Source organism: Pollachius pollachius (assembly GCF_949987615.1).
Source record: "Pollachius pollachius genome assembly, chromosome: 3".
NCBI classification, from domain to species: domain Eukaryota; kingdom Metazoa; phylum Chordata; class Actinopteri; order Gadiformes; family Gadidae; genus Pollachius; species Pollachius pollachius.
The window spans coordinates 4,549,796-4,568,000 of record NC_136936.1 but is presented as its reverse complement, the minus strand read 5'-3'; the positions used below and the strand labels follow the sequence as shown (position 1 = coordinate 4,568,000).

The 18,205-nt window shown below is 39.9% G+C and overlaps 4 protein-coding genes across 4 annotated transcripts; 1 reads left to right on the top strand and 3 right to left on the bottom strand.

Moving 5' to 3' along the window:
• Positions 1-243: 243 nt before the first annotated feature.
• Positions 244-4,410, top strand: LOC307073184 (extracellular calcium-sensing receptor-like; the record flags this gene model as incomplete). The annotated part of the gene is made up of 9 exons (XM_079732887.1): positions 244-437; positions 637-928; positions 1,046-1,132; positions 1,251-1,520; positions 1,849-2,055; positions 2,365-2,640; positions 2,948-3,175; positions 3,281-3,404; positions 3,497-4,410. The coding sequence occupies 9 exons, from the start codon at positions 244-246 to the stop codon at positions 4,408-4,410; spliced, it is 2,592 nt and encodes an 863-aa protein (XP_079589013.1).
• Positions 4,411-5,762: 1,352 nt separating this feature from the next.
• Positions 5,763-9,421, bottom strand: LOC307072702 (extracellular calcium-sensing receptor-like; the record flags this gene model as incomplete). Its single annotated transcript, XM_079732116.1, has 8 exons — positions 9,273-9,421; positions 8,851-9,142; positions 8,476-8,765; positions 7,958-8,253; positions 7,603-7,808; positions 7,261-7,482; positions 7,052-7,175; positions 5,763-6,661 (listed from the first exon to the last, which is right to left on the bottom strand). Exons 1-8 carry the CDS (start codon positions 9,341-9,343, stop codon positions 5,763-5,765), a joined length of 2,400 nt encoding a protein of 799 aa, XP_079588242.1. The 5' UTR covers positions 9,344-9,421.
• Positions 9,422-12,947: 3,526 nt separating this feature from the next.
• Positions 12,948-16,259, bottom strand: LOC307073183 (extracellular calcium-sensing receptor-like; the record flags this gene model as incomplete). The annotated part of the gene is given in 5 exon segments (XM_079732886.1): positions 12,948-13,846; positions 15,044-15,167; positions 15,253-15,474; positions 15,595-15,941; positions 15,944-16,259. Coding segments are annotated over 5 exon segments (1,908 nt in total).
• A 186-nt stretch (positions 16,260-16,445) lies between these two features.
• On the bottom strand, positions 16,446-17,450 carry LOC307073182 (extracellular calcium-sensing receptor-like; the record flags this gene model as incomplete). Its single annotated transcript, XM_079732885.1, has 3 exons — positions 16,446-16,748; positions 16,832-17,123; positions 17,254-17,450. 3 exons carry the CDS (start codon positions 17,448-17,450, stop codon positions 16,446-16,448), a joined length of 792 nt encoding a protein of 263 aa, XP_079589011.1.
• Positions 17,451-18,205: the final 755 nt, after the last annotated feature.

The window sequence follows — 18,205 nt, the reverse complement described above, 5'->3', positions numbered from 1 at the left end:
GAACAGCCGGGAATACGGTTTCTTTAATGTGAACGAAAATTATATATATATTATTCTTCTATTTTGTAATCTACAATGGGAGGTTTAAAAGTTCAAACGACGACTAAAGTTGACAAAGGGGTGGATCTTATGGCTTCTATAAAGTTAGGTTGCTTGGGGCAAAGCACTTGTTGAAATAGGCCATAGGTAGAGTGAGAGATGTCAGCCTTGCTAGTCAGATACATTGTATGTGTATGCTTAGTGATGTTGCTCTCTCTATCGATATGTCCTGTCTCGTCCCTTCTTTATTCCACTTGTCAGTTACAGGAACCGTTTAGTCTTAATGGCATGTATAAACAGGGAGACATTGTGCTGGGGGGTCTATTTGAGACCCATTATACCTCTATCTTCCCCAGATCCTTTTTCACCTCCAAACCACAGCAGCCCATCTGCCAGGGGTGAGAATAAGTATATGTTTAACTGCTGTTGGAATTATTGCCGTTATGACAATATTAATAGATTGCTATGACTTTTTTAAAACTATGATTAGAATTATGATTATGATTTTAGCTGTGAAGTATCATTTTGATCAAGATTATGGTTAATATTCCGATATTGTTATTCTTTCATGAGTATTATGATAATGGTTGGTGGTAGTTTTGACATTCAAGGGTTCAGGCATTCCCAGACCATGCTGTTTGCAGTAGATGAGATCAACCGGAGCGACAGTCTTCTGCCAAACGTGACACTGGGATACAGACTCCATGATAACTGTGCCTCGCTCGGAGTTGCCTTCCGAGCTGCCTTTTCATTGGCCAGTGGCAAGGAGGAGAAGTTTGACCAGGCCGCAAGCTGTAGAGGAACACCTGTGGTAGGGATCGTGGGTGACTCCAGCTCCACTAACACAATTGCCATCTCTAGTGTTTTAGGTTTGTTCAAAATGCCCATGGTAAGATTTCAGCCTTCTCCAACCCACATTACTTTTTTGACATGCATTAATGTCATAAATATATCATTGTTTATCAGTGGAGGGAACACCTTATGTATGCTCTGTATGTTTTCGCAGGTGAGTTACTTTGCCACATGCTCCTGTCTCAGCGACAGGCAGCGATTCCCATCTTTTTTTAGAACTATCCCAAGTGATGCGTTTCAGGTGAACCTAAAGAGAGATATTTTAGTCGTTATTATTTAATTAATGATGATATTACATAGCTTTCTATAATTAAAACACACATATGCCGAATATTTAATGTTTACTTGAACCCAACCAGGTGCGAGCTATGCTCCAGATTCTGAAGAGGTTTGGCTGGACCTGGTTTGGCCTGCTGATAAGTGATGATGACTATGGTCTCAATGCCGCCCGATCCTTCCAGTCAGAGCTGGCCCAGTCTGGTGAAGGCTGTCTGGCTTATCTAGAGGTTCTGCCATGGGGAAACGACCCCAGTGAACTTCAAAGGATCGTTGACATAATGAAGAAATCCACATCCCATGTGGTCATTGTTTTCGCACATGAGAATCACATGTTTAACCTCATGGGAGAGGTTAGGACACGATTCTTTATGGACAGAAAAATATACCTTACTTTGATCTACCAACCACAATTAGAAACTATTCAATGATAATACTAATTATTTGGCATTGTGCCATATTGCAGTTTAAAAAAATACCAAATGTTCAACAGTTGATCTTAAAACAACTGCAGTGTAATTATTTGAGGAATATGTTAAATGTATATATAAAATTATCAAAAATACATGCAATTAAAATATGAGCTAAAAAGATTAACAACAATATTTACTCAATAAAATATGTGTTGACACAATACACAAAGCTAAGAAGCTTGCATGTTTTATTCATTCCAATCCGCAGGTGGTAAGGCAGAATGTCACAGGCCTACAGTGGATGGCCAGTGAAGCCTGGTCTACATCCATTGTTCCTCAGACTCCTAGCTACATGCCTTTTCTAGCAGGCACTCTGGGCATTGCTATCCGCCGGGGGGAGATACCAGGCCTCAGGGACTTTCTACTGAGAATACGCCCTGACAATGAAACACTCAGCAGAGAGGACAATAACTTTGTGAATATATTTATTTCCTCAAGTAATACATAGAATCACGTCCTAATTTGTTGTACTATTATATGCGTTTATATTGTAAACAAAAAATGTAGATTAAAATACCATAGCCAAAAATGAGATTTGTCTCATAAGAATTTTACCATAGGTTCTTAATTTTAGCAAATTGATTATTATAGTTAAAATGAACAGCTATGGTGTTAACTTTTAAATTCAGTTATTTTACCAAATACACTGGTAGATCAGTATATTTAAGCATTGAGCAATGAGTAGCACCCTTCAGTCACTCAAATGACTAAACATGTTTCTTAGGTGCAGCAGTTTTGGGAGGAGACGTTCCAGTGTAGATTCAAGCCTTCACCGCCCAAATGGACCGATGAAGGGGGGAGACTGTGCACAGGGCAGGAAAACCTGGCAACAGCAGAGACAGAGTTCCTGGATGTGTCAAACCTCAGGCCAGAATATAATGTGTACAAGGCGGTGTATGCCATGGCACACGCCCTCCATGACATGCTAAAGTGTGTTCCAGGGAGTGGACCTTTTGTCGGGCAAACCTGCGCCAGTTTACAGAGACTAGAGCCATGGCAGGTTTGGTGTAATTTTGTGTCTATGTAACAAACAGAGATTCCCCAACTTCAAGATAAATGCTTTACTCCTATTCTTGTTATTATTGATTGATATGATTTGAATAATAATCTAGTAAATGAATAAAAATGAATAAATGTATAAAACAATAACAGTAATTACAATTGACATATTATGAAATTACAAAATACATATTTGAGCTGACCTTTTTAAAATTCCAACTGTTGGTCCAAAGCTATTATTTGTATCTTTATATTTCATAGTTCAACAATGTAATTTATTATTTATTTTCCCCCCTCTACATTTCTAGCTAGTTTATTACTTGGATAGGATCAACTTTACCACCCCTTTTGGGGATCAAGTGTCATTTGATGAGAATGGGGACGCTTTACCGATCTATGATGTAATGAACTGGCTTTGGCTCCCAGACGGTAGCACAGTAGTTCAGAATGTTGGAGTTGTCAAGGAGACCGCCGCCAAAGGTGGAGAAACCACACTCAAAGAAGACATCATCTACTGGAATTTCGTGCCCAAAAAGGTCTGGCCTGTCAAGCCGACTATTTTCTATCCAACAACTGTTGAGCTAGTCAAGTTAAGAGCTTTCCAAATTAATAATTTGAAAACGTTTATATTTAATCTTCAGCCACCTCGATCAGTGTGTAGTGAGAGCTGTCCCGCAGGAACCCGCATGGCCAGGAGGAGGAATCAGCCTGACTGCTGCTTCGACTGCATCCCTTGTTCAGATGGAGAAATTAACAATAGGACAGGTTGGTGGACCGTGTAAGATCTAATAATGTAATTGATCCTATGGGTAAATGAAACCTTTCTCCAGTTACAATTTTTACTTTATTTGTCACAGATTCGACACAGTGCCTGAGTTGTCCAGAAGACTTCTGGTCAAGCCCTCAGCGTGACGTTTGTGTGCCGAAAATGATAGAGTTCCTCTCGTACAGTGACCCCTTGGGCATATCCTTAGCAACGGCCTCTTTGATAGGAACACTTAACTGTGCAATTGTGTTAGGAATCTTCACTCATCACCGTACCACGCCAGTGGTTAGGGCTAACAACTCAGAGCTCAGCTTCCTCATTCTGCTGTCACTCAAACTATGCTTCTTGTGCTCCTTGCTTTTCATTGGTCAACCAAGGCTGTGGACTTGTCAATTGAGACATGCAGCCTTTGGGATCAGCTTTGTGCTCTGTGTTTCTTGTATCCTGGTGAAGACCATGGTTGTTCTGGCGGTATTCAAGGCCTCCAAACCAGCTGGTGGGAATAGTCTGAAGTGGTTTGGGGCAGTTCAACAGAGAGGGACTGTTGTATTTCTGACTTTAATCCAAGCAGCAATATGCACAACCTGGCTTGTGTCCTCCTCACCAGCTCCTAATAAAAACACACAATATCACAATGACAGGATAGTAGTTGAGTGTGTAGTGGGGTCCAGAGTTGGATTTGGAGTATTACTGGGCTATATTGGATTACTGGCTATTCTCAGCTTCTTGCTTGCATTCTTGGCACGCAATCTGCCAGATAACTTCAATGAGGCCAAATTTATCACATTCAGCATGCTTGTCTTTTGTGCTGTTTGGATAGCCTTTATCCCCGCTTATATCAACTCCCCTGGTAAATCTGCAGATGCTGTCGAGGTATTTGCCATTTTAGCTTCTAGTTTTGGGCTGTTAGGGGCCCTATTCGGACCAAAGTGTTTTATAATTTTGCTTAGACCTGAGCGAAACACAAAGAAGGCTATAATGGGACGGGGTGTCTCAAAAGAATAGAGCCATAGCCTTAGATTCATTTAGTTTTTGGTTTAATCGATTGATTACGTGAATGTTTGTCACGTTATTTAGACTACATTACCTGCATTCTATGATAATGATGATATTTGATATTTGATTGTGTCACACATTGTTATGCGTCTTTTTTCACTAGTAATAGGTGTATGGTAGGCCATGATCAGCACTTTTTCTGTAAGTCACTGCAAAGTCACTCATCTTGAGCCTCGAATACAACATAATCCAATCTAAATAAAGACACTTTTCTTAAACATGGTGAATTATTTAAATTTCCATTAGACAATCCTTATCTTAAATTAAGCTCAAAGTAGGCGACTCAATCATCTCAAGTTACCAATGACTATTTTACCCATAAGACATTACACGGCTCAGCCCGACAAGACTACTGTGAGTGTGTGTGTGTGTGTGTGTGTGTGTGTGTGTGTGTCATCAATTGTCGTAACTTGGAAAAGTGTGTTATCGCGTTATTCTTTCACATCTAGTTAATCGAGAAGCTCCCGAAATTATAAGACTTGTATCATTGGACCCTTGCGTTGATAGCATGACGTGAAAAATATTGTTTTTAAGTAAGCTAGCATTTAGCTTCTACAAGAAGTACACTGGATATTTAGGAAACGCAGAGCCTCTAGCCATAAAAAGGGCGGCCCCAAACACGAATGCCCGATATATAACAAACATATTTTCAATAGATTAATCATTTCAGCACCAGTGAAACAAGAGATACCATAGGGTTTATGCTTAACTTTGTGTTTCCTACTTAAATATTTACATTGTTGGATCCGCGACCTCCGATGTGCTTTGCTATTGTGATAGCCATCTTGGACTAAAGCGGAAAGAATTCTCCCTGCCCGTTGGGGTTACCTATTGGCCGTGGAATAATTGGGGGGGGGGGGGCTATTGCCAGTCAAGAGGAAGAAAAGAGTTATCCATACATCTGTTCAAAGGAAACACTGGCACCTCTGACTGGCCTTTAAGTTAAACATTACCTTACTTGGAATCGGGGAGGGAATTGCCATGACAATCAATAGGTGCATAAATGACACAAATACACTTGCAAAGGATGAATTTTATATTATACACTGAAAAAATAAAAGTGTATTTAAACGTGGACAAATCACCACATAATTTAAAAAAGACAACCATGGCCCACTCAAATATTATTATAGCATTATTGATGGACTTTAATCATGACAAAAATTATAATGAAAATTAGGGTTAATGTACGACATGATTGCAATTACACTAGATTAGTCTTTTCCTTGCCAATCCCAAAAATACCAACACTAAATATATACTTTGGATGATTCTAAACGTTACATTGACTTTTCTACATTTTATTTTTTACCCATCAAATGTTTCTTGGTGTTTTTCTCTGGCCTAAACAAAATAATGAAACATTTTGGAAAGAATATACAAAAAATCAATCCAAAACTTGAGGCTAATATTGCAAAGACCTCCACAGCTACTGTGAACTTCCCAGGGGAACTGATATAAGCGGGGATAAAAGTGATCCAAACAGCAGAGAATATGAGCATACTAAATGTGATAAGCTTAGCTTCATTAAAATTGTCAGGTAGTTTTCGGGCTAAAACAGCTAACACAAAACAAAATACAGCAAGGAGTCCGATGTACCCAAGCACAGCCCAGAAACCTAATGCTGAGCCTAATGCACATTCTAGAATGATTATCTCCTTATAGGTGGTCAGGTTTCTAACAGAGAAAGGGGGCTTCAAAACCAACCAAATAGTGCATATCAAAACTTGAACAAATGTAAAAGATACTACAGTCATTCTCTGTTGTTTAGAGCCAAACCATTTGGCTACATTGCTCCCTGGTATTGTAGCTTTAAATGCCATTAATACCACTATAGTCTTGCCCAGAACACAAGAGATACAGAGGACAAAGGTGATCCCAAAAGCTGTGTGACGAAGCATACAGGACCAGTCTGAGGGACGGCCGATGAAGGTCAGAGAACAAAGGAAACACAGAGTCAAGGAGAAGAGCAGCAGGAAACTCAGCTCAGAGTTGTTAGCTCTAACTACTGGAGTATATCTGTGCTTGAATAACACTATGGCTGTTACGATGGTCAAACAGGCTCCTGCTATAGAGAATGCTGCCAAAATAATTCCCAAGATCTCATTAAAGGAAAGGAACTCAACAAGCTTGGGATGACAGGAGTTCTTCTTTGCATTGGGCCAGAACTCCTTGGGACATGGGAAACAGTCAGATGAATCTGGAAAAAGATGTATAATATGTTTTTATTGTTATTTTGATACACATAATTTCATTTAGAACTAGACATGTCGCCGCATGTAGATGTCCTGAAGAAAATGTTTGTGGTTAAACAATGATGCCTCATTTTTGCCCCATTCACTTTCAATATTAAATAAGGTTAATATTAATATCAATGTATTAAAATAATGTAATCATAGGAATGGCATTGTAAACTGATATGTGCACAGTTTTTTGCAATGGGCGTGGTTTTTAAACCTGCAACACTGGAGGAGGAGATAATAATCTAAAATGAAGCGGATGAACAATAATGCAAAAAACAATTATAAGACACAATTACAATACTGGGGCTTGCTTTGCAAGCACACTTATCAGGATTAGATGGTTATACCGGTAGTATTGCTTATCTCTCCTTCAGCACATGATACACAGTCATAGCAGCATATCGGCTTTCCCTTCTGGAGAACCTTGCGTGTTCCCGGTGGACAGCTGTCACTGCATACGGACACAGGCACCTGACGCACACATAGACAAACAGCTTTACATGCAGTTTGGAAGCAGTTGTATTAAAGGAATCAAATAATATGTTGTCCTCCCTGCCTGTATGCCACCATCTGCCCAACTGATTTCCCTTTTGATATTGAACTTCTGGCCAGGAGAAAGGGACTCATCATAATGTCCCACGGTTACAAACTCCAGACCACCGTTCTCATTTCTCTTCCAGTTAATCAGCTCATAGAAGGCCACAGGGTCACCATTGGCATCAAATGAGACGTGGTAACCATTACGAGAGAAATTCACCCTTTTCAACTGATCAAGGACCTGGGTAGAAGAAAAAAGAGCGAAAACACAACAAATGTATAATTAAGGTATTAACAGTCAATAAAAATCTGGCACCCTCTTCAAGGGTTTACTTTAACAATATGAATTATTGTTATTAACCTGCACTGGCTCTATTTTCATGAATTGGTCACATTGTATTTTGGAGTTTATCTTCTTACACACAATATTGTGTATAGCGTGTGCTACTGCATAAACAGCTTTGTACACCATGTTTGTGATTCTGAGCTGAGAGGTGTCAGTGAATGGGTTTTGGAGCTTCTGTATATCTTCAGTTCCATCACAAACTCTGTTCGCTGAGCCAGTGCCTACAAAGAGAAACAGAACATTATCACAACACATGTTGTAATAATGAATAAAATATAATGGATAATGAATAATTATAATTATAATTATTAGTAGTATTAAAACATCATTAGTATGAAAGTACTTCAACACTATTTCCAAGATTTCTCACGTTTTTCTAGCAGACAGTTGAATGCACCCTCCCAGAACTCCGAAAGCACGTGTGAAGCAGCGACCTTAGCAGGAGAAAGATCTAGAAGGTATTCTCTAAAACCTGGTATGGTAGATTGCGGAATAGCAAATCCAATAGCTCCTGCACATAGGGGAAATCTTAGAACCTCTGGATGGGTTACCCAGGCCTCACTGCCAATCCATTGGCGAGGAGGAGAGGGATGTACGGTCAGCTCCTCCAGCAGAACCCATAAGTCTCCTGGGGATGTAAATGCCACGACAACCATGGCAGTGGACCTATGGAGATTCCCAATATATATATAAATAAGGGCTATATATAAAACATTTTTTGTATTATTTTCTTAGTATAATAAAAAATATCATGATGAATAATGCATTTAATTATAGTCTGGTTGATACTAAGGTTTTAAAAACATTCTTGGCAATTAAGTTATCTTGGTTTGCATATTGGCATTGTTTTTAATAAATGGACAGAATCTGAAAAATTAATGTATAAACCTGCGAATCACTTCAGCCACCTGTTGAATCTTGCTCTGTGGATCATATCTGGTGATTGATTCAGAGTATTCCACACATATACCCTCTTTCTGCGCTGCTTGTAAAAAGGACGCCATCCCATTGTTGCCATAGTCTGATCTAGACCGGACAGCGCCAATCCAAGTCCAACCAAAATTTTTCACAAGTTTGGCAAGAGCCTCTGCCTGGAACTGATCACTGGGGATGGTTCTAAAAAAGGTGGGGTATTGTGTCTTGTCAGACAAACATGCACATGTAGCAAAGTGACTAACCTAAGGGAAAAAATGTAACATTACGATGCGTTTTTACAAAATAGAGGCACAGAAATGGTAGAATTCTGCAAAATAAAATAAATACTTGTGGAATTTCAAAAGGCCCGATGATTCTTGAAAGGCTGATGGATGAAGTTGATCCAGAATCACCAATAACAGCCAACACCCTTCCCGATTGCGAACACACTTTACTGTTTTTATACAAAGGCGGGTCATTAGTGAACTGGAAGGCCCCCTGCACGGCCATGGGCGCAGACGAGCACGAATCATGGATTTTATAACCAAGTGTTACCCCCGGCAGAAGATCTGTGCTGTTATTGATCTCGTTGATGGCAAAGGTCATTGCACGCGAGAAGCGCAGTTCCCGGGTGTCCATGCTGCAAAGAAATAAAACATTTTAAAGATACGCAAAAATATACTTTCATTAGGGTGTGTTTGCTGTTTAAGATATAAATCACAATTAAAACATACAGCAACTTACTGTAATTTCTTATCAGACCAACTCACCTCCCTGTACATTTTAGAGGCTCTGGAAGGCTGGTGTAGTTTTTCTCCACTGTTTTCAAGTAGTAATGCATGTGGAAAGAACCCCCGATAGTGTAATCCCCTTTCTGTGTAAATGCAGGTAGCTTAGGGGTACCCTGGAGCAAACAATCAACAGAATCAGTGGCATTCTCAGCATTAGATGAAGCCTCTACTCTCATTATTATTAAACCACCCACAGATTTATACAAAGAAAGCGCAAAACATAACGAAAATAAACCCAAAGTCAAGGTTGGTGTAAAGAATACTACAACCAAGACAGCCATCCTTAAAATGAGCAGGAAAGTGCTTACGGGGTGTTAAATCTAGGTTATATAAATTATCAATTAGATGCTGCCCTCTTTCTGCATTACGTCAGATTCTGCACACAGGAGAATCCCAACTGCTACCAATGGTTTTGAATCATTCAGTAGTTTGTTATTCATGGATGTTTTTTGCGTTTCTACATTTAAGACATGATGCCTGTTCAATGACAAATGTTTTGCATATTTTATTTTAATTAATAAAAAGATTAAAGACACATTATATTATCCTCTTGGCCCTGTCACACATTTTAAAACAATGATACCATTTTTGCCACTTAACCCTTTTCCTCTGATCACTAGCCTGTATTTGGTGAAACACATGCACAAACACTTTTTTTGAAATACATATGTATGATTTCATGCTAGAGTAAATAATAGAGTTGTTGTCTACATTGTTATACATTTGTTATATCCTTCACTGGCTCTATTATTTAGAATAGGTCACATTGATTGGGGATTTATCTACTTTTTTGTGAATTGTGCATTTTTGGCATGTAATACGTTTAAGAGTGACTTAAAACTCAATATATGAATCTCGCTAAATACTTTATATTCAAAATCAAAGAATTACAGGAAGAGCCTTTTTTGTCAATGTTTTTTGTTAATTTGGCTATGAAACTGATTCCCAGAAAGTATTTATTTTAAAATATTAGTGCACTTTGTTGGAAACTTGAGTTCTTTTTAATTTAGCTTCCTTTGTATAATCCTCCTGTAAATATGTTTTTTTTAATTCATGCTGCTGCTTGTCACAGCCTCACCTTAAAAAAGAGATTATTAGTCGCAAAGGGACTTTACTCCACACTGTTAAGTGTGTACTAATGCATGAAGTTCTTTCTACCCTGTTCTTATGCAAGTTTTACCTGATTAAGACTTCAACTCCTTTTCCAAATTACTTCTTTACTACTACTACTACTACTACTACTACTACTACTACTACTACAATTTATAATAATTATTATTTGTAGTAGAAATATCATTCTTGGAAGTGGAAGTTCCAGGTAAGAATGGTGGGTAAGGTAGGATAACTCATAGAGGCTGCAGGGGGAACCACCACTGCAAGGCCTGGAAAAGACAAAGCCTATCCAAGAGCAGTTGGAACAGTTTTCTACCTTGCTAGGGAAATAGCCAGGGGTGTTCTCTGCCCATGAAGACGACTTTGGTTGCAGCAGGGCAGTTCAACACCAGATCCCCACTGGCACAGCATCCCCCATCCATGCAAAGTATAGGCCGTTCCCCCTACATTGTACCCTGAGCTGCTACAAAGTATGTTGTACCATGGCGTATTTCAAGAGAGTTTGATTCCCTGGGCGGCCACAATAGTTATTGTAGGAAAGAAAGAAGGATCATCATCATCATCATCATCATCATCAGTTGATGCTGCGACTCATAAAGACCCCTCCCCTCTAAACAGGATTGAGGATTCTCTGACGGGCCTCCAACAGGCAGTATGGTACTCTACATTGGACCTAGCAAGCGGGTCCTAGCAGGTTGAGGTTTCGCCCACCAACCGGGAAAAGACCGCATTTTCCGCCTGACTAGGACTGTATGAGCTCTCCCGGATGCCTTTCGAATTGTGCAACGCCCTTGCAACATTCAAGAAGGCTTATTCAGCGTTGGCTGGGAGACAAGGTACGTGACCACTTGCTTATTTATTTGGAAGAGTCTACTCACCTGACATTAAAACCCACCTGCAACATCTTGGGCAGGTTTTCAAAATTCTCCTAAGCCACAGCCTCAAACTACAGCCAAAGAACTGTCAATTCTTCTGACAGCAGATGAAATACCTCAGACAGGTGGCCAAGGGGTATACACAGACCAGAGAAGACGAGAGCTGTCCAAGACTGGCCAGTCCAACGTCAAACAAGTTTGCTCCTTTCTGGGCTTTGTGGGATATTACAGGACATTTATTGCTTCCTTCTCCAAAGTTGCCGTTCTCCTACAGAGCCTCCTCCATGGGTAATTTGGCTGCTCTACGACGCCTGTGACGTGAACAATGGAATGCCAGACCGCCTTTCAGTATCTGAAATGACTTTGCTCAGTGCACCCATTTTGGCCTTTGCTGATTTGTATAGACCAAATGCTATGACCAGAACTACAGCTCCTTCAACTTGGAACTGCTGGGAATGAAGTGGGCCATCAAAGAGAAGTTTAAAGACTCTCTCTGGGGTGCAACGTTTACAGTCTTCCCCGTCGAAAATCCCCTGGTACACCTAGACACTGCCCGACTCAGCGCAACAAAACAGAGGTGGGTGGTTCAGCTGACGAACTTTCCTTTGACATCAAATGTCGGTCAGGAAGCGCCAACCGGAATGCAGATCTGTTGTCCAGGCTACCAGGAGTGTGGGAGTCTAACCAATATGGGTGCCATTTGTGGCCACCCATGATGACCCCCGAATAACCAGGGAGATCAGCGGGAGAGGCACAGGCGAGAATGGTAACAACAGGACCCCGACATCCAACCACTCCGCCTCTGGGTGGAAGCAGATACCCCACCCACTGGCCAAAAGAAACGTTCACTCTCTCCACCGACGCGCCAACTGATGCTAGTGGGACCACCTGAATTTGGATGGGGGCCACCAAGAACGATGAAAAACCAGACACCAGAGTGATGGGGCGCCAACTTGTATACTCATCCAGTTGCACTTATGACATCTGGAAGGAGTATCAACAGCAGCAAGACATACCGGTGTGGAGAAGGTCCTGACCATTCTCGTGACCAGCTTAAAGTTCACGCAGGGACCTCTGACTGAACTTTTAGGTAAACATTACTTTGAATGAAAGACATTCGTTCTGGAGAGGGGGTGAAAGTGTTCTGGAAACTTTGTGGAGGGCTCAATCTGCAAGAAAGGAAACTGCTGTATGCATCCGATTAAATAGGTATTTTCAACAACTGCCGTGTGCTTATTTGCATTAGAAGTCTCATCTGTCAAGCAAACTAAATCTCATTAACAAATTGCCATTATTTTCAATAGGTGTTATAGATATATTGCAAATCACGTTCAAATGTGGTTTATTAATGAGAATGCAATTATATGTAATAGTGTACAAATGAGCCATGACACATCAATTAAAGGTTAGAGGTCTTTAATGATAAATCCTACTTTCATCATAGCAAATAATAGCTTTTGCAGGAAGTCAAAATTCTATACAGAGTGAGTAGGTATTAGACACTACCCAATTGATGACGGAGGCGGACCCTGGTAGAAGAGCCAGTTGGGGTCTTCTACCGGACCTCCATTCACAATGCCACAAAGACCTATACTAAATAAATACTTTGTATGATTGTAAAAGTTTCTAAATTTTATTTTTTTATTTAGAAAATTATAAATACATTTTAATTTTTACCCATTAAATGTTTCTTGGTGTTTTTCTCTGGCCTGAATATAATAATTAAACATTTTGGAAAGAATATACAGAAAATTAATCCAAAACTAGAGGCCAAAATGGCAAAGACCTCCACAGCTACAGTGAACTTCCCAGGAGAACTGATATAAGCTGGGATAAAAGTGATCCAAACAGCACAGAATATAAGCATACTAAATGTGATTAGCTTAGCTTCATTAAAATTGTCAGGTAGTTTTCGGGCTAAAACAGCTAGCACAAAACAAAATACAGCAAGGAGCCCAATGTACCCAAGCACAGCCCAGAAACCTAATGCTGAGCCTAATGCACATTCTAGAATGATTTTCTCCTTGTAGGTGGTCAGGTTTCTAATAGGGTAAGGAGGCTTCAGAACCAACCAAATAATGCATATCAGAACTTGAACAAATGTAAAAGATATAACAGTCATTCTCTGTTGTTTAGAGCCAAACCATTTAGCTACATTGCTACCCGGAATTGTAGCTTTAAATGCCATTAACACCACTATAGTCTTGCCCAGAATACAAGATATACAGAGGACAAAGGTGATCCCAAAAGCTGTGTGGCGAAGCATACAGGACCAGTCTGAGGGACGGCCGATGAAGGTCAGAGAACACAGGAAACACAGAGTCAAGGAGAAGAGCAGCAGGAAGCTCAACTCAGAGTTGTTAGCTCTAACTACAGGGGTAAATCTGTGCTTGAATAACACTATGGCTGTTACGATGGTCAAACAGGCTCCTACTATAGAGAATGCTGCCAAAATAATTCCCAAGGTCTCATTAAAGGAAAGTAACTCAACAAGCTTGGGACGACAGAAGTTCTTCTCTGCATTGGGCCAGAACTCCTTGGGACATGGGGAACAGTCTGAGGAATCTGGGGAAAGATATATAATATGTTTTATTTTTATTTTGTTATACATAATTATATTTAGAACTAGACATGTCGCCCCATGTAGATTTCCTGAGGAAAATGTATTTGGTTGCTTGAAACACCTCTTCATGTGCGCACTATTCCATGAGCATGCTAAAATGCTAATGCTATCAAGGCTTATGAGCGAGGACGCCAACTTTGAAGTCCATGGGCTGATTTGAATCAGACTTGTGTTGATTAAACAATGATGTCTCATTTTTGCCCTATTCACTTCGAATATTAAATAAGGGCGTATTCACACCTGCCTTGTTTGGTTCGAACCAAACCAAAAAAATCTCTTGTGCAGACCTTTTGGGCTGGTATGAATACAAACCATCGAACTCTGGTACGGACCAAACAGCCGGTCCGAGACCCAGCCGGAGAGTTGGTCTCGGTTGGCTTCCAAACAAACCCTGGTGCGGTTCGCTTGAGATGTGAAAGCGACCTCGCTTGGTCCGACCCAGTTCTGAAAATAATATGCCTTTTTGGACGCTACAGGCTCCCACTGCTGCTTGTTTATTTATATTGTTTGATTAGCGCGGTAAATTCAAAGATCACGTTATCAGACCGGCATCACGTTATCAGACCCGTTAAAAATGTGCAGTGGCCCAACATGTAGCGAAGAGGAGACGAAATGTCTTTTGGATATTTGGGCAGACACCAACATATGAAGTATGTTGGAGAACACTTATAATGATTCGGATGCATTTAATACATTCAGTGCAAGGATTGGGGAGAATGCGTTCGAGCGGTCGGCGGATAGCATAACATCATAAAATCAACGTTGTGCCAAACGCCTCTGATGCTCCAAAAGTACTGCAAATGTTTGTTACTGTATGAAACCGTTAACCGTTTGGTCCGGACCAAAGAGATCGAACTAAGGACTATCCTGGTGTGAATATGCCCTAAAATTAATATTAACATCATTGAAAAAATTAAATGTTTACAAAAAATGTAATCATAGGAATGGCATATTAAACTGAAAAAAAAAAATGCATTTTTTGCAATGGGCGTGGTTTTTAAACCTGCAACACTGGAGGATGGAGATAATAATCGAAAATGAGGCAGAAAAAAAATACTGTGAAAAATAATTATAAGTCACATAATTACAATACTGTGGCTTGCTTTGCAGGCGCACTTATTAGGATTAGATGGTTATACCGGTAGTATTGCTTATCTCTCCTTCAGCACATGGTACACAGTCATAGCAGCATATCGGCTTTCCCTTCTGGAGAACCTTGCGTGTTCCCGGTGGACAGCTGTCACTGCATACGGACACAGGCACCTGACGCACACATAGACAAACAGCTTTACATACAGTTTGGAAGCAGTTGTGTTGAAGGAATCAAATAATATGTTGTCCTCCCTGCCTGTATGCCACCATCTGCCCAACTGATTTCCCTTTCGATATTGAACTTCTGGCCAGGAGAAAGGGACTCATCATAATGTCCCACGGTTACAAACTCCAGACCACCGTTCTCATTTCTCTTCCAGTTAATCAGCTCATAGAAGGCCACAGGGTCACCATTGGCATCAAATGAGACGTGGTAACCATTACGAGAGAAATTCACCCTTTTCAACTGATCAAGGACCTGTTTAAAAGAAAAAAGAGCGAAAACACAACAAATGTATGATTAAGATATTGACAGTCAATGAAAAGCTGGCACCCTCTTCAAGGGTTTGCTTTAACAATGTGAATTATTGTTATTAACCTGCACTGGCTCTATTTTCATGAATTGGTCACATTGTATTTTGGAGTTTATCTTCTTACACACAATATTGTGTATAGCGTGTGCTACTGCATAAACAGCTTTGTACACCATGTTTGTGATTCTGAGCTGAGAGGTGTCAGTGAATGGGTTTTGGAGCTTCTGTATATCTTCAGATCCATCACAAACTCTGTTCGCTGAGCCAGTGCCTACAAAGAGAAACAGAACATTATCAAAACAGATGTTGCAAGAATGAAAAAAATGTAATGAATAATGAATAATTATAATTAATAGTAGCATTAAAACATCAGTAGCATGAAAGTATTTCAAAACTAATTCAAAGATTTCTCACGTTTTTCTAGCAGACAGTTGAATGCACCCTCCCAGAACTCGGAAAGCACGTGTGAAGAAGCCACCTTAGCAGGAGAAAGATCTAGAAGGTATTCTCTAAAACCTGGTATGGTAGATTGCTGAATAGCAAATCCAATAGCTCCCTCACATAGGGGAAATCTTAGAACCTCCGGATGGGTTACCCAGGCCTCACTGCCAATCCATTGGCGAGGAGGAGAGGGATGTACGGTCAGCTCCTCAAACAGAACCCACAAGTCTCCTGGGGATGTAAATGCCACGACAACCGTGGCTGTGGCCCTATAGAGATTTCCAAACATGAATTAGGGCTATAAATAAAACATTTTTAGTATTATTTTCTTATTATAATAAAATATATCATGATGAATTATGCTTTTAATTATAGTCTGGTTGATACTAAAGATTTATAAACATTCTTGGCATTTAAGTTATCTTGGTTTGCATATTGACATTGTTTTTTTTATAAATGGACAGAATCTGAATAATTAATGTATAAACCTGCGAATCACTTCAGCCACCTGTTGAATCTTGCCCTGTGGATCATATCCAGTGATTGATTCTGAGTATTCCACACATATACCCTCTTTCTGCGCTGCTCGTAAAAAGGACGCCATCCCATTGTTGCCATAGTCTGATCTAGACCGGACAGCGCCAATCCAAGTCCAACCAAAATTTTTCACAAGTTTGGCAAGAGCCTCTGCCTGGAACTGGTCACTGGGGATGGTTCTAAAAAAGGTTGGGTATTGTGTCTTGTCAGACAAACATGCACATGTAGCAAAGTGACTAACCTAAGGGAAAAAAAATTAACATTACAATGCATTTTTACAAAATAGAGGAAACAAAATGACAGAGTGCATAATAAAATAAATACTTGTGGAATTCCAAAAGGCCCAATGATTCTTGAAAGGCTGATAGATGTCGTTGATCCAGTATCACCAATAACTGCCAATACCCTTCCCATTTGCGAACACACTTTACTGTTTTTATACAAAGGCGGGTCATTAGTGAACTGGAAGGCCCCCTGCACGGCCATGGGCGCAGACGAGCACGAATCATGGATTTTATAACCAAGTGTTACCCCCGGCAGAAGATCTGTGCTGTTATTGATCTCATCGACGGCAAAGGCCATTGCACGCGAGAAGCGTAGTTCCCGGGTGTCCATGCTGTAAAGAAACAAAACATTTTATAGATACACAAAAAATATACTTTCATTAGGGTGTGTTTGCTGTTAAAGATATACATCACAATTGAAATATACAGCAACTTACTGTAATTCTTATCAGACCAACTCACCTCCCTGTGCATTTTAGAGGCTCTGGAAGGCTGGTGTAGTTTTTCTCCACTGTTTTCAAGTAGTAATGCATGTGGAAAGAACCCCCGATAGTGTAATCCCCATTCTGTGTAAATGCAGGTAGCTTAGGGGTACCCTGGAGCAAACAATCAACAGAATCAGTGGCATTCTCAGCATTAGATGAAGCCTCTACTCTCATTATTATTAAACCGTCCACAGATTTATACAAAGAAAGCGCAAAACATAACGAAAATAAACCCAAAGTCAAGGTTGGTGCATAGAATACTGCAACCAAGACAGCCATCCTTAAAATGAGCATGCAAGTGTTTACGGGGTGTTATATCGAGGTTATATAAATTATCAGATAGATGCTGCCCTCTTTCTGCATTACGTCAGATTCTGCACACAGGAGAAGCGTTTCTACAGGTAGACATGATGCATGTTCTATGACAAATGTTTTGTATATTTTATCTTATGAATTAAAAGATTAAATACACATTATATTATCCCCTTGGCCCTGGAACACTTTTAAAAAAAAATTGATATCATTGTTTCCAGTTAACCCTTTTCATCTGATCAATAACCTGTATTTGTTGAAACACATGCACATACCTAACGGTTTTTTAAAATACATATGTATGGTTTCATACTACAGTCAATAATATAATCGTTGTTTACGTTGTTATGCATTTGTTATATCTTCACTGGCTCTATTATATAGAATAGGTCACATTCATTGGGGATTTATCTACTTTTTCTGCATTGTGAATTGTTGGCATGTAATACCATTTAGAGTGACTTGAAACTCAATATATGAATCTCGCTAAACACTTTTATGTATATATTGTATCCAAAATCAAAGAATTGGAGGCAGAGCCTTTTATGTGAATGTTTTTTTGTTAACCTGGTTATGAAACTGACTCCTAGAAAGTGTTTATTTTAAAATAGTAGTGC